General features: G+C 40.9%; 3 protein-coding genes across 6 annotated transcripts in view; 1 reads left to right on the top strand and 2 right to left on the bottom strand.

Annotated features, from left to right (window-relative positions):
* YLPM1 (YLP motif containing 1) overlaps window positions 1–1,625 on the bottom strand; it is a 54,997-nt gene extending 53,372 nt beyond the window's left edge. For 2 of the 3 annotated variants that reach the window (XM_060758507.2, XM_060758514.2), the window contains exon 1: window positions 717–1,625. In XM_060758507.2, the coding sequence (XP_060614490.2) occupies window positions 717–1,538 (822 nt within the window). In that variant the 5' untranslated portion in view covers window positions 1,539–1,625. The remainder of the gene's footprint in view (window positions 1–716) is intronic. The other variant, XM_060758521.2, reaches the window with a different exon arrangement.
* A 4,570-nt stretch (window positions 1,626–6,195) lies between these two features.
* FCF1 (FCF1 rRNA-processing protein) lies at window positions 6,196–15,698 on the bottom strand. The gene is made up of 8 exons (XM_060758560.2): window positions 15,617–15,698; window positions 11,774–11,841; window positions 10,138–10,209; window positions 9,082–9,230; window positions 8,451–8,523; window positions 7,902–7,989; window positions 7,512–7,606; window positions 6,196–6,447 (listed from the first exon to the last, which is right to left on the bottom strand). The coding sequence occupies exons 1-8, from the start codon at window positions 15,617–15,619 to the stop codon at window positions 6,399–6,401; spliced, it is 597 nt and encodes a 198-aa protein (XP_060614543.1). The 5' UTR covers window positions 15,620–15,698; the 3' UTR covers window positions 6,196–6,398.
* The window catches only part of AREL1 (apoptosis resistant E3 ubiquitin protein ligase 1), a 33,107-nt gene continuing 32,992 nt past the window's right edge, over window positions 15,696–15,810 (top strand). The window contains exon 1 of one of the 2 annotated variants that reach the window (XM_060758534.2): window positions 15,696–15,805. The gene's annotated coding sequence lies outside the window, so the exon portion shown is untranslated. Of the gene's footprint in view, window position 15,810 lies in introns of both variants that reach the window. The other variant, XM_060758528.2, reaches the window with a different exon arrangement.

Here is a 15,810-nt window from a genome sequence, read left to right as displayed (position 1 = left end):
GCTGTTAGGTATTGTGGGAGTTGAAGTCCTAAACACCAGGAAGACCAAAGTTTGCACTGTTAGGAATAGTGGGAGTTTGTCCAAAGCACCTGGAGGGAAAAAGTTTGCACTTTTAGGAATTGTGGGAGTTGAAGTCCTAAACATCAGGACCAAAGATTGTGCTGTTAGGAATTGTGGGAGTTAAAGTCCTAAACACCTGGAGGACCAAAGTTGCACTCTTAGGAATTGTGGTAGTTGAAGTCCTAAACACCCAGAGGACCAAAGTTTGGACTGTTAGAAATTGTGGGAGTTGAAGTCCAAAGCACCTGGAAGGCAAAAGTTTGCGCTGTAAGGAATAGTGGGAGTTGAAGTCCTAAACACCTAAAGAGCCAAAAATTGCATAGTTAGGAATTGTGAGAGTTGAAGTCCAAATACCTGGCAGACAAAAGTTTGCGCTGTTAGGAATTGTGAGAGTTACAAGTCCTAAACACCAGGAGGACCAAAGTTTGCACTGTTAGGAATTGTGGGAGTTGAAGTCCTAAACACCTAGAGAGCCAAAGTTTACCCATGCCTGTGCTAGAACGTGGCAAAACCGGCCGGAAACCACGCTTCAGCCCTGTGATTCCAGCCGTGAAAACCTTCCACGATCATGCTACACTTTGACACTCCTTGCCTTAGTTGTAACCCAGTTGCCCTCCATTCACATGCCAAGGTGTCTGCGTGTGGGTTGTTCTTACCTGGAGATTCATGGAGGAGACGTCTGTTTTGGGGGCGCTTTGCTGCAGGTCCCCTCTAACCTCTAAGTCGGGGCCTTTCCCCGACTCGGGCAAGCAAGACTCGGGCTTGGGGGGCTGGGGCGGCAGCTGGGAGGCGGGCTGGTAAGCCTGGGAGGCGGCGGGAGGCGCAGCAGCAGCCACGGGGGGCGCGGGGTCCGGAAAGGCCTGCGACGAGGAGGAGGAGGAGGCGGCGGCCTGCGCGTGGGGCAGGTAAGCCTGAGGCGAGGCCTGGCTCTGCGCGGGCCCGGCCGCGTAAGGGGCAGCTCCGCCGGGGGGCGGCGGCGAGGAGGAGAGGTCCATGTCCATCTCCAGGCTGCTGGCGGGGCCCTTCCACGCCTCGGGCGCCTGGGCCGGCTCGGAGGCCTCTTCGGGCGCGGCATTGCGGAAGGCCGGCTCGCGGTGCTGGAACTGCTGCTGGTAGCTCCGCGCCGGCGGCGGCGGAGGCGGCGGGGCGTTAGGCCACGGAGAGGTGGGGAGCGGAGGCGGCAGGCTCGGAGGAGGGCCCCCGGGCGGAGCGGGCCCCCCGCCCAGCAGCACCGACTGCAGCTGCTTCTGGTGCATCTGCTGGAGCTGCTGCAGCTGGACCAAGTGCTGCTCCTGGAAGCTGAGGAAGCCCCCCGTCGAGGAGGGCGCCGCCGAGGGCCCGCCGTAGCCGCTCAGGGCCGTGGGAGGCGGCAGGACGGCCGGCGGAGGGCCCGGCATGGCGGGAGGCGGCGGCGGCATCATGCCGGGCGGCGGGTAAGGCCCCGGGGCCGCCCCGTACATGCCCCACGTCGGGTACATGGCGGCGGCGGCGGCGAGGAGAGAGCGGGCCTTCCACAGGCCGCGAAGGCGGCGGCAGCAGCAACGGATCACTGCGCCTGCGCACTTTGGGCGCGCGACCCACCGCAACCATAGAGCGCGGCTTCCTTACAATGTAGAGCGCTTCCGGCTTTCTCCGGAGAGAATCCGCTTCCTCTTCTGCTAAGGCCGGCAAGTCGACTTCGAGTCTGTACATGTGCCACCGTCAAGGCCGCCATGTCATATTATTATTTTTCTGACACAAAAGCACAGTATGTCATAGAATCATAGAATCAAAGAGTTGGAAGAGACCTCATGGGCCATCCAGTCCAACCCCCTGCCAAGAAGAAGGAATATTGCATTCAAATCAGCCCTGACAGATGGCCATCCAGCCTCTGTTTAAAAGCTTCCAAAGAAGGAGCCTCCACCACTCTCCGGGGCAGAGAGTTCCACTGCTGAACGGCTCTCACAGTCAGGAAGTTCTTCCTCATGTTCAGATGGAATCTCCTCTCTTGTAGTTTGAAGCCATTGTTCCTTGTCCTAATCTCCATGGAAGCAGTAAACAAGCTTGCTTCCTCCTCCCTGTGGCTTCCTCTCACATATTTATACATGGCTATCATATGTCACAGCAAACGAGATCTATATGCTCGATTTCGTATCACAAAATCACAAGTCGAACACTTCCCAATTTAGACAAAACTAGCTGTCCCCTGCCACGCGTTGCTGTGGCCCAGTCTGTTGATCTGGAAAATAAAGTAACGAGAAAGTGTTGGTTTCTAATATATGTAATTTATTTCTGCTTGTTGATAAACAGTATTTCTTGCTGTTTCATTGTCAGTGTTGATGTGGAGAGTGTCTGGTTTGCCTACTCTGGAACATGCAACATATCATTGTCCTTCTTTAAGGGTCCCTTTCAAATCTATACTATATCTCTGTGTGTGAGAATCATATATATCTATCCCTATCTATCTATCTATGTATGGTTGGATGGCTCTTTGTCAGGAGGACTTTGATTATGTTTTCTTGCCCTGATGAAGAGAGTGGGATTGGATGGCCTTAAGTATTTTCTGTTGGTCATGGGGGTTCTGTGTGGGAAGTTTCCCCCAATTCTGTCACTGGTGGGGTTCAGAATGCTCTTTGATTGTAGGGGAACTATAAACTACAACTTCCAAATGTCAAGGTCTATTTCCCCCAAACTCCATCTGAGTTCATATTTGGGCACATGGAATATTCGTGCCAAGTTTGGTCCAGATCCATCATTGTTTGAGTCCACAGTGCTCTCTGGATGTAGGTGAACTACAACTCCCAAACTCAAAAAAACAAAAGAACCAATGAACGAAATGTCAATGGCCACCAAATCCTTCTGGTGTTTTGAGCTGGTCATAGGGCGGTCAATTCCATCAATGGTGGAGTGCAGAATGCTCTTTGATTGTAAGTAAACTATAAATTCCAGCAACTACAACTCCCAAATGACAAAATCATAATTTTTTGAGTGATGGTCACTCCTTGTGTTGTGAGACATTTTGTTGCCAAATTTGGTGTGATTTCATTCATTGGTTCTTTTGTTTTTAAGGAACTCATTATGCACGGAGTATTTTTATATATATAGATGGGGGACTGAATAAAGGTTGGAATGAAGAAGGAAACGATTATGGAATAATTTAGAGAAATAAAATTGACATGGTTCCATTGCATACAATTAGAACAATGGTTTAAAAATTGGGGGGGGGGGGGATAATAAAAATGGAAATAAGCTTAAACAATTTGAACAAATAATACAAAATAGAAGGGTTGTAGAGGAGCATGAAAATTTGAAAGGAATAAGTAGTAAAATATATAAGATAATAATTGAAATAAAGAAAGGAAAAACAAAAAAAATAACATTCTCAAGGAAGTCTGGGAAGAAGATTTAGGGATAAAAATAAATGAAACAGAGTGGCAACAATTATGGAGACAAAGACATCTAAAAATTTATCAGTACAGGTTAAAGAAAATTATTATAAGTTAATATGGAAATGGTACCTAACACCAGTAAAAATAGCAAATATAAATAACTATTCAAAAAATTGCTGGAGAGGATGTCAAGAATCAGGAACATATATACATATGTGGTGGCAATGTAAATATGTAAATAATTTTTGGGGGAAAGTATTTAGAGAAATAGAAGATATAATGAATATTAAAATAGAAAGAAGTCCTAGTGTAGCTTTATCATCATTATATAATAATAAACAATTGAAAACAGAGGATAAAGATGCCACAACAAATTTATTTACAATAGCAAGACCGCTTATAGCAAGGTATTGGAAAATAGAAATAAATATACAAATAGAGGAGTGGTATAAGGAAGTATGGAAATTGGGTTGTTGTAGGTTTTTCCGGGCTATATGGCCATGTTCTGGAGGTATTTCTCCTGACGTTTTGCTTGAATCAATGGTAAGCATCCTCAGAGGTAGTGAGGTCTGTTCCAATGAATAATGCGTGCAGAACCCAGTAAGGTGGCCTTCTACAGCAGGCAGATGGTAATTTTGTCAGCGCAGATTGTGTTTAAGTGCAGGCCAAGGTCTTTAGACACTGCACCCAGTGTGCCGATCACTACTGGGACCACCTTTACTGGCTTGTGCCAGAGTCTTCACAGTTCAATCTTTAAATCTTCATATCATGTCAGCATTTCCAGTTGTTTCTCTTCTATTATATTATTATTAATTGATATATAACAAGATTAGTTGGAGCCCCTGGTGGCACAGTGGATTAAACTGCTGAGCGGCTAAACTTACTGACCAAAAGGTTGGTGGTTCGAATCTAGAGAGCGGGGTGAGCACCCGCTGTTAGCCTCAGCTTCAGCCAACTTAGCAGTTTGAAAACATGCAAATGTGAGTAGATCAATAGATACCGCTCTAGTGGGAAGGGAACGGCAATCCATGCAATCACGCTGGCCACATGACCTTGTAGGTGTCCATGGACAATGGCGGGTCTTTGGCTTAGAAACGGAGATGAGCATCAACCCCCAGAGTTGGACACAAGTGGACTTAATGTCAGGGGAAAACCTTTACCATAAGATTAGAACGCAGCAAACAAGATCACTATGTTCGCTCTTGTATTGGATCATACGTCGGACACTTCCCAAGTGTCTAGGACTGTGTGATGTATCGGCGAATAATGTTTGCCTCTCTGAGTTGGGTGGCCTTTTGCAGCTGACAGATGGTAATTTTGTCAGCGCCCATTGTGTTTAAATGCAGGCCAAGGTCTTTAGGCATTGCACCCAGTGAGAATTAAACTTAACTGAGACTTATATCCAGCATATATATGATTTCGGCTGAAGCTACATCTTTTCTACCTATGTCAATTTTATACTATGAATCAGAATTCAGCATCTCTGTAATCAAAGACAAGTAATCTTAAACTGAGGTGTATACCAGTAAATACTGAACACAGTACAACTTTGCGATCTGTAATAATACTTGGGAGGCTATTTTATTGAGGCAATGTGTACTAAGTGTTCATAGATAAGCTGTCTTATGTCAGTTTACAAATCTAATCAGTGCATTCAACTATAGGATGTCATCATCATCATAGGCAATCACTTGTGGCTGAGTAGGATTGTCTTCCAGAGATAGAGGCTTGATCCATTTATTACTGTGAAGACATATTCTCAATCCACATGGTTTTTCACATTAAGAACAAAGATTTCCAGATGTAAGGCAGTCACTTTTAGTACGTAACAGCTGCACTTAGAACATATTTTAAAAATATTTTAAAAATATCTCTATATACCTGTTGTGAACCATTAATACACAAAATGGAAGGAAGGAAAGACAGATTTCTAAAACACTGGATAAGGCTCTTTATTTTATTGACTCATTTAGGCTTATTTGCAAAAACTCCTTTAACCATATAACTTCTAAGTAGAATTACTAAATTCTGTTTCCTCAGAATTTACAAAATATGATAAAATATACAAGGTTGGGTGCAGACTAGGTTATTAATGTTTTCCTATAAGAATAGGCACATGTAGTCCTACTATTTGTTGGAATTCAAATCTCATCAGTTATATGATCAGAGATAATGGAACACAACAAAACCAGATTCCGTACCCTTCCTTTAGTGTATAGCTTGTTCCACTGATAATGGGACTAAATTGTTACTTAGATTTGGAGTGCTTTTACTCTAATTTACTTTTGACATGGCTTAATGCTATGGAATCATGGGATTTGTATTTCAGTGAGATGCCAACGCCTAGCAGAAAAGGTTAAAATCTTGTAAAATTACATCTTCCATGATTCCACAGTATTGAACCATGGCAGTTAAAGTGGTGTCAAATTTCTACTGTGTAGATGCACCCATAATCTACCCCAAACTAAATTTAAATGCAGTCTCTATTCCTTATAATTTTGGAAAACTGAAAACTCGCGTGGTGCTAATTCTGCAGAATATCAATTAACAGAGAGTTGATTGGAACAAATTGTAATTTGATGACACACCAGACTTTTTACAAAGCTTCTATTTACAGAACATTATATATTTCTGTAATTGACAGAAAGTAAACAAAAATTTGAATTAACCCTAATAGGCCCATCCTAACACATCACAAAGGAGTGTCATGTGCAAACGTAATTTAAATGCATGTGATCAGATAAAGGAGTCAAATAAAGAAATCTACTTTTAGATAATGAGGAATATTTATTCTGGATCATAAAGCAGGAAAAAAGATTGCGTTGTGTGGTTTTTCCCCCCTGGAAAAGACATTTAAGAACCAGTACCAAGCACCACAGGAAGGGAATTAGAAAAAAAGGAACCTTAGAACAGATTCAATATTTGAAAAATGAAAATAACAGGCATGTTTTGTTTCTTTCCAGAGGTGGGTTAAAATCTAGGTGCTCCATAGTCATCAGGCATCCGCTCAATATTATACCTAAAATGAGAGAAGAAGCCTTTTGTGAAGTGTTGCATCGCATTTTCACTAAGGTGCACTGTAAACATATAGTAAGACATGGAGTTTGGTAGCATTATATACCTCTTTGAATCCTTTAATATAATAGTATATGGTCTAAACCAATCAATAAACAATATACCTAAGCAAACGAAATGTTAGCACTCAAATAGTGAACAGCAAGTAATAAGAGCTACAAATACTGCAGAAATGCAATATATAGTACCATATGTATATAGAGTAATGATTACAGATGCTACAAGGAAAGTAAACATTTCACCTTCATGAGTGAGAATAGGGAGACGTGAGGTACAAGAATAAGACAGCTGCATGTAAGCAAATGCAATTACATGACAAGTTACAAATCTATACCCCTTTTGCCTCAGAGGAAGTTCTATTTCACTCAACAGGGATTACTTCTGAATAAACACATATAGGTTATATTTTAGGTTTATTTGAATTTGATATAATAGATACAAACTTGCAAAATATATTCACCTGTAACTGTATCTGAAGTTATCATTGATTTTCCTATTTATTAATTTGATTTACAAATAAATACTTGTGAGCAACTGGGATCATGTATTTTATCTTATCTCACAATCTGAATTTTGGATATGTTCAGTCATGAGCCTCAAGGTTCATCCACTATACAAGAAAGTGAGTTTACTGAGGTACCATCAATCTCCCATATAAGACTATATCCTTTCATAACCACAATTTCTTGGAGGTGAGCTCCACTGAACTCAACAAAACTTAACTTGTAAGCAGAAGTGTTCAGCATTCTGTTTTAATTTTATGTAGCCAGATAACATATAGTTGTTCAGTAAACTAGATACATTTGTATTGATTTCAGTATCAAGCTCCAAATGGAACCACTACAAATGTAAACATGTTATAGCTTTTATTACTACTAAGAATCGCCTCTACACAATTCAGATAATCTGTAAATACACATACCTGCTGCCAGAGATTCAAAATCCACTATTACAAAATGAGCTGCAAATTACAATTTGTCACCTGTAACAGCTTGGAACCTTACTCACCTATGATTCGATATATACATTATGGGGACTCCTGGTATTTTTCGTATTCTTCGCTTGAGATCTCTGTCTACAGTAGCTACTATGTAACATTTATGCTGTGGGGAAAAAGGGAACAGATTTATATTAAGAAAATAAACCAGATGTTTGAATTTTCTTGAAGCGGGAAATTTCCAAATAATCAGTAATTTGGACAAATATTTTATTCATGTAATGAGAGGTCATCTGTTCGCAATTATGATGTATTCTAATTAATTAAGCAGCATTAACTACAGTGTAGGGAAGCACCATCATTGAGTACTGGCTTCTTTCAAGTTACTGGCAGTAAAATTACATGGCTTCACATACTTCTGGATGTCAACAACAAACTGCAGAAACTCCTACAAGAGATACCTGAGTGACTCTCTGTACCAGACAGTCATCTGCATAAGTCCCTTTGTGGGTGCATGGTAGGCGTTCAAATCGGGGGTCTTTTGCTATCCTGTAGAATTAAAAAAAAATGAAAATTAGGTACTAGGCAACCATTAAAACATACCAGAATAAAGAAACCAGATCTTGAATTAAGGATGAACCTTAATTTTACATATTTATGCTTTAGGCATGGATTTCCAAGTTTGCTTTTTAATTTTTTTCAGCAAGTGTTGAGAACCTCTAACAAAACAGATGCTGCTGAGAGGTTTGCCAATTCACAAAGGGTTGCCATGTTGAGTATGGCCAGTCACACAAAATAATCATTCCCTATTACTTTCCTAGGAAAGAGAAGTAACAGGCCTGAGAATTCGTTTAAATGAAAGGCAGAAGAAGAAATCTGAGCTCTAAAACCCAAAACACTAGTTTGAGGGTGGAATCAAAAGTGGCAGGCAGACATGCAGACACCAACAAATGTGTCCACAGATGTTACAAAATAAAATGAAAAACAGAACTTAGCCAACATGTACTTACCTGAGGGCCACACGATACTTCTGCCCCAGTTTCTCAATTTCAGCCATAACACAATCCGTGATACAGGGAATACCTTTTGGAAAAGAATATCATTATAATATTACAAACCAGCACAGCAGCATTCTATTACAGGTAACACATTCTGAAATGACTTAGGTTTCAAATCTCTACATATTTACTCATGCAGTCACTTTATTAACCTCGTTGAGACAGTATCCATGAAAGATGCACAGAAGATTATCATAATTACACAGCGAATTCTTCAGCTGACTGGTTTCTTTTTCTGTAAACATCTAATGTAGGTTTTCTACACATCAGAAAGAAAACACATTACAAAGTGTTCTTTGACCATAATTATCAGTTTATCAAGTTTGTTAATTGAAATGTTGCTTACTTTTCAACATTCTAACAAAATGTTAATAAATTTTAAATAAACGCAGGTGCACTTGCCAATCAAATAATAAAGCACTTAATAGCAGATTTTTAGATAAATAAACAGTAAGTATGAGAACCCAGTCCTTCATTGTGATATCTACCTCAATAATGTTCTTTGTAACTGGAACTTCTCATAGTTTGCTACCTTATCATAATACTACCGTTAGAAGAAATTGCAACAGATGTAGATACTTACATTTGGCATAAAGGCAATCCATCATTGACTGCACCAAATCCAATTTGGCTTTAATTGAAAAATTAATGAAATTGGTATCAACCAGGATATAGTAAGGAGGTCCTAGTTGAGTGTTGTATTGGAAGAATAAGCAAGACGGATATTTAGGGCTGAAAAAGAAGCACATAAGAAAACTTTAAAACAGTGAAATGAAACATACTGTATACACATGGTGCACAATATTCCAGAAGTGCTATTCCTTGGCATATAAACGTCAGTTAATTTAAACAGTTCAAAGAATACTGTGACCCTCATGTTTTCAGAAAATCTGTTTAAAATGTCAGCAATATGTACATGAAAGTTAAAATATGATGGTACATCCAATCAAGACTTAAGTTCTGAATCTTTAAATATATGTTATTAAGAAGGAAGAGAACGAATGTAACTTAGTTGTTTGTGTTGACTAGAACTCTGGGAGTTTAGAATTTAAACTGCCATTTGGCCATGGAAACCTACACATACACTCAACCTCAAATAAAGGCAATGACAAGCACCTTCTGAAGAATCTTGCCAAGAAAACCCCATGTTGGTTTTATTTTGAAGTCTTCATAAGAAATTGCCCAATTTCTCTGAAACTAGAAAATGTCACAACCAGAAATAGGATGGAATGATTGTCCACACCTTTTCCCCTGGAAATGGGTTCATTTTCAGTATTTGAGTTACCGGTATGGTTTTGTTTTGTTTTTTTGCATGTCTGACTGGAAATGACATTGGAAACATTGCTTTTTTTCCTACAACAAACTTCATCCTTGGCTCAAATCATTTCTAACTACCTGTCATTTGACAATCCTTTTAGTGCACCAATTTTCCTCCTGTATTAAACTGTATTAGTCACTCTGTGAAGGGCTGTATGTGTGGGTGATATACTGCAGTGAAGAACTGACTGGAAAGTGGTGGTCTGTGGACTGGTGCTAATCCATGAGCACCCCAGATTGCACATACAGAGTTTTGTGCTCATATTTGGTCATTTCATGCCATCCCTATGAGGAAAAGAGAAGTGAATAAATTAATACTTACACCTCACTCTCTTTGAGTGCACTCGGGTCTTTCTTCTTTTTCTCTTTGGGTTTTGCTCGATCTGCCTCTTTTCTAGAAATGACAATAAGTTAAAATGTTTTTATACATTATCTCCTGTTATCAAAACATAAAAATAATGACATACAGTGAGACCTCATATTTTCTGGGGATATGTTGTCATACTCCTTCTGAAACTCAGAATTCTTGCGAAATTATACTTGGGACTCAAACACACCATAGAATCATACTGGAGGATCATTCTAGAGAGACCTACAAACACTTCCAGGAGGAATGTTTTTTTGGTGCATAGATAACTGAAATGGTTGATATCAAATCCATGGATAATCAGGGTCATACTCTAAGTAAATACCATATTTACTCAAGTCCAATGCTCACCTTTTTTGGTTAAATTATATCACTAAAATTGAGGTGTGCATTAGATTCGATGGCACGTTAGAATGGCACACCTAAACCCGCCTGCACTGATGGGCAAGAGATCCCAACTGTGGACAGAGGGCGGAGAGGCAGAGGTGGCCACAAAAAGGCTGCTGGGAAGCTGATGTTGGCTGCAAAAAGGCTGTTGGGAAAGCTAGGAAGAGGGTTGTGACTTCTCACCAGCCTTTTTGTGGCTACTACCAGCTTCCTACCAGGCCTACTGAAGGGGGCGTGGCTTCCGACTAACCTTTTCACAGCCACCACTGCCTCACATTACATTCGACAGCAAACCCTTTTTTTGGTAACGCACAGCACACCTTAAAAAATGAGGTCCACATTACATTTTCTAGCACATTATACTCTAGTAAATACAGCAGTTTTCCTTCGATTTCTCTTTCAACTTAAAACCTGACAAAAATTTGACTTCTCTTTGGTGTCTAGAAATTTCATTTTATTCACAATATAAACATAAATACATTTTACTTATTACAGCTGCCAACCAAACATTAGAGTTGGGGGAGGGCAGGATATTAAAATGGTCCTATCTGTATGATTTAATTCTGAATATAAGATAAAAAAGTTTAGTCACCCTTTTAAATTTAATGTTTAACATGAAAAGCACCAACAAATAAGTACTCTGCTTCAAGAGTTCTTTTCCCCTTTTCAGTGATAATTTTAACCCTCTCTCCTTCAAGAAACTCTTTTCATAAGATGCCTATCCATTGCCCAAAGTTTCTCATTCCTAGGCAATTAATACAAATAAAAGTGCTCAGGGGACATACTAGCTCTGCCGAAAGTCACCCTTGTGACTGTAACTCTCCCACTCAACCTTTTAAAAAGAGAATGTTTGCTTCTTAAATGGAGCTATGAGGGAAAGCAAACTGAATCAACATAAGTGTGAGTATAAATTAGAATAGTCCTAATATTACAAGAGGGATAAATGTATTAAAGGAACTGGAGGGGGAAATGACTTTTTAAAATGGTCTTTGTTCTTTTTGTAAGTATTTGTCTTTTTTTAAAAAAACCTGTACCAAATAAGGCAAGACACATTTTTAATCTTAACTTAAACATTATACATTAACAGATTTTATATGTTTTCATTTAAATATATATGGGAATAAACTATAAACATGTCAGATCAGTTAACTGTACAAACCTCTCAGAGTTCAACACAAATACACATTCTTTAAATAGTACTCACAGTCGCTGGTCACGGAGGCTGATCATGCGTTTCATGGTAGCATATTTTCTTGTTTTCTTCTGCTTCCCCTACAAGTTCATAATAAATCATTATTCCGAAGAAGTATGTAACATCCTCTCTAGTTCTTTCTAACAGCAAAGCAGAAATGAGAATCCTGTGGTACCTTGAAGAACATACTGTTATTTTCTGTATTTCGTTTAACTCTAATCCCACCTATACAACCACATACTCCAAAATCCGATACTGTCTACATTGATGGCTGAAATCGTGACACCCCCACTGTCAATGTACACAAACTTTGTTTCAGGCACAACATTATTAACAAATATTGTATTAAACTAACTTCAGACTATATGTATAAGAAACAAGTTAAATGAAATATAGAAACAAGTTAATTTTGTGTTAAGACTTGGGTCTCATCCTCAAGATACATCACTGTCTATGCATATGTAAATACAAGGACACAGGACACCCATAAAAGTGAAAAACAAGTGAAAAAGTAAAGAAATAGCTATTTTTTACTTGAGAGAACACCTCTCTAGAAATTTCTGTCTTTTAACATGGCTCTATAGCTGGTATGGGCAAACCCAGGTCCAGGGGTCAGATGCAGCCCTTTGGGGGTCTTTTCTCAGCCCCCCCCCCTTTCACCATCCTATCCTTCCTTCTCTCTTTCCTCCCTCCTTCCCTTCCTTTCTTACCTCCCACTTTCTCCCTGCCTCCTTCCTTCCCTTCCACCCTTTAGTCCTTCCTTCCCTTCCATTCATTCCCTTCCACCCTTCTCTTTTCCTTCCTCCTTTCCTCCTGGGTGATGTTTAGCTGGGAGTAGACAAGGTAGATAGGGAACATGAAAACCATGTTTCAAGATTTGAAATGGTGTCCCATTGAGGAGAGGAAAAACTGACTTTGTGCTTCTCTAGAGACCAGAGCACAAAGGAGCAATGGTTTCAAATGGCAGGGAAAGAAATTTGACTGTAAAGATTAGGAAGAACTTCCTGAGAGTAAGACCTTTTGGAGAGTGGCATAGGCTGCTTTGGGGTGTGGTGGAGTCTCCTTCTCTGAAGGCTTTTCTGCAGAGGCTGTCGGGGAGTGCTTTGATTGTGCCTTCTTGCATGGCAGTGGGTTAGACTGGATGGCACTTGGGGGTCTCTTCCAGCTATAGCATTCTAGGATTATATATCAGGAGTAAGCGATATGGAGTCTAATGAATACACTTTTATCTTCCGTCCAAGACTATCCTGACCAAGGCTAACCCCTTCTTTTCTTCACTTTCTGCCTCCGAAAGAGGGGAGGAAAGTGCAGGGAAGGGACCTGGAGATAACTCTCTCTCTTGGGTCGCTCACCCCACCCCTCCTAAATTAGAAAGTTTGTCCATGCCTGCGCTATAGTCAACAACAAATCCGGGGAGAGCGGGTTGAGCTACCTCCGCAGCTCCAGCTCCCCATTGAGACCCTCCACAAGGATGGTAAAACATCAAACATCTGGGCACCCCCTGGGAAATGTCCTTGCAGTCAGCCAATTCTCTCACACCAGAAGAGACTTGCAGTTTCTCTAGTTGCTCCTGACACATACACAGCAAAAAATCAAACCATAACTCCCAGGACCCCATAGCATTGATCCATGGCAGTTAAAAGTGGCATTAAACTACATTCATTCTACAATGTACATCAGGCCAGGGCAAATTTTGGCCCTACAGGTGTTTTGGACTTCAACTCCCATAATTCCTAACAGCCTCAAGCCTCTTCTTTCCCCCTCTGCCAGGGGAAAAAGAAGGGGCCTGAGGCTGTTAGGAATTGGGGAAGTTGAAGTCCAAAACACCTGGAGGGAAGGCCCAAGTTTGCATAGGCCTGGTGAAGATGCACCCAGAGAGAAGAAAATAAAGAGCTGACTCAAAGCGGAAAGGCCATGGGGCAAAAAGGGGCGCCTCTCTCAAGCTATTCTTTATTGTTGGGGTGCTCAATCTATATAAATAAAAATGTAGTGTTCGTTTGTGGGATTAACATAACTCAAAAACCACTGGGCGAATCGACACCAAATTTGGTCACAAGACACCTATCAGGCCAATGAGTATCCATCACCCCTAAAAAGACACACAAAAAAACCCTCCAAAATAAACCATATATACACATACACAAGCACACATACATACACACACACATATATGCAAGCACACACAAATATACACACCTACATATACACCTACACACATATACACATACCTACACATATATAAATACTAGGGCTGGGTAACCACGGAAAAATTTGTTTCTAAACTCGATTCGTTTCCAGGGGGCGCTAGCGTTTCCAAATTCTAAATACTTCCGAAATTTTGAGATTTCAAAATTTTGTTATTTACGAAATTTTGTTAATTTCGAATCGATTCGTTAATGGCGGACACGATTGCGCAATATGCTAAAAAAACCTCCAAATGGGACAGGGGGAACTTCTGAAGCTTCCCTCTCCCTCTGTTGTTGACTGTTGGTGTGATAATTTATTTTTTATCACTGATAAAACAAACAACAACTATAAAACTTGCACCAGACATACGGAAATAATTACGAAACAATTTCGAACCAATTACGAAACAATACGAAATAAATTGGAAAAATTGTTTCGATTTTTAATTACTCCTCACACTATTCCTGCATGGCTCAATATCGGATCGTAAGCTAATTTAAATACGAATTAATAACAAATTACGAAATTAACGAACGAAACAGCCCAGCCCTAATAAATACATACATGTATATATACAAGCACACAAATACATAACATACATATAAACACATGCACACACACATATATGCAAGCACACAAATATACACACCTACATATACACCTACACACATACCTACACATATATACACATATATGTATATACACAAGCACACATATACATAATATACATATAAACACAGAAATATACACATGCACACACACACACACATATATATGCAAGCACACACAAATATACACATATACACACATATACACCTACAAGTATATACTTATATAAGTATATATGTATATGCTTATATAAGTATAAGCATATAGAATCATAGAATCAAAGAGTTGGAAGAGACCTCATGGGCCATCCAGTCCAAACCCCTGCCAAGAAGCAGGAATATTGCATTCAAATCACCCCTGACAGATGGCCATCCAGCCTCTGTTTAAAAGCTTCCAAAGAAGGAGCCGCCACCACACTCTGGGGCAGAGAGTTCCACTGCTGAACGGCTCTCACAGTCAGGAAGTTCTTCCTCATGTGCAGATGGAATCTCCTCTCTTGTAGTTTGAAGCCATTGTTCCGCGTCCTAGTCTCCAGGGAAGCAGAAAACAAGCTTGCTCCCTCCTCTCTGTGGCTTCCTCTCACATATTTATACATGGCTATCATATCCCCTCTCAGCCTTCTATTCTTCAGGCTAAACATGCCCAGTTCCCTAAGCCGCTCCTCATAGGGTTTGTTCTCCAGACCCTTGATCATTTTAGTCGCCCTCCTCTGGACACATTCCAGCTTGTCAATATCTCTCTTGAATTGTGGTGCCCAGAATTGGACACAATATTCCAGGTGATTTTGGCCCTGGGCCACTGCAACGCATGGCAGGGGACGGCTAGTGAACCATAAAAGAGACCCCACGGCCATTTAATCCAACCATGCAGGAAGACACAAGCAAAACACTCCTGACGGATGCCCATCCAACCTCTGCTTTCAAACCTCCAGAGACTCCACCACACAAAACACATTTCGGGAGGTGAGGGAGAAGAATGCTCAGAACATATTGAAGAAGCGAAGAAATAACCTGGGCCGACTAGGCCTTTGTAAACCCCGGGGCTTAGAAAGCCACTCACCATCTCAGCGGCCCTGCACAACACGCTCCTCTTCAAAGGCCCACTTCCGGCGCACCTTGCGTTGGACCGTGGGTTTGTACGTCACGTCCGGCTCTTGGCAAAAAGGGGAGGGAGAGCGTCAGTGGCAGGAGCCTGTTCTGAGGAAGAGAGCGAGAGGAAAGAGAGAGGGAGTGCGAGCAGGCGCTGTTCGTGAG

Source organism: Anolis sagrei, chromosome 1 (genome assembly GCF_037176765.1).
Source record: "Anolis sagrei isolate rAnoSag1 chromosome 1, rAnoSag1.mat, whole genome shotgun sequence".
Lineage (NCBI taxonomy): Eukaryota > Metazoa > Chordata > Lepidosauria > Squamata > Dactyloidae > Anolis > Anolis sagrei.
This window is presented reverse-complemented; position numbering and strand designations above follow the sequence as displayed.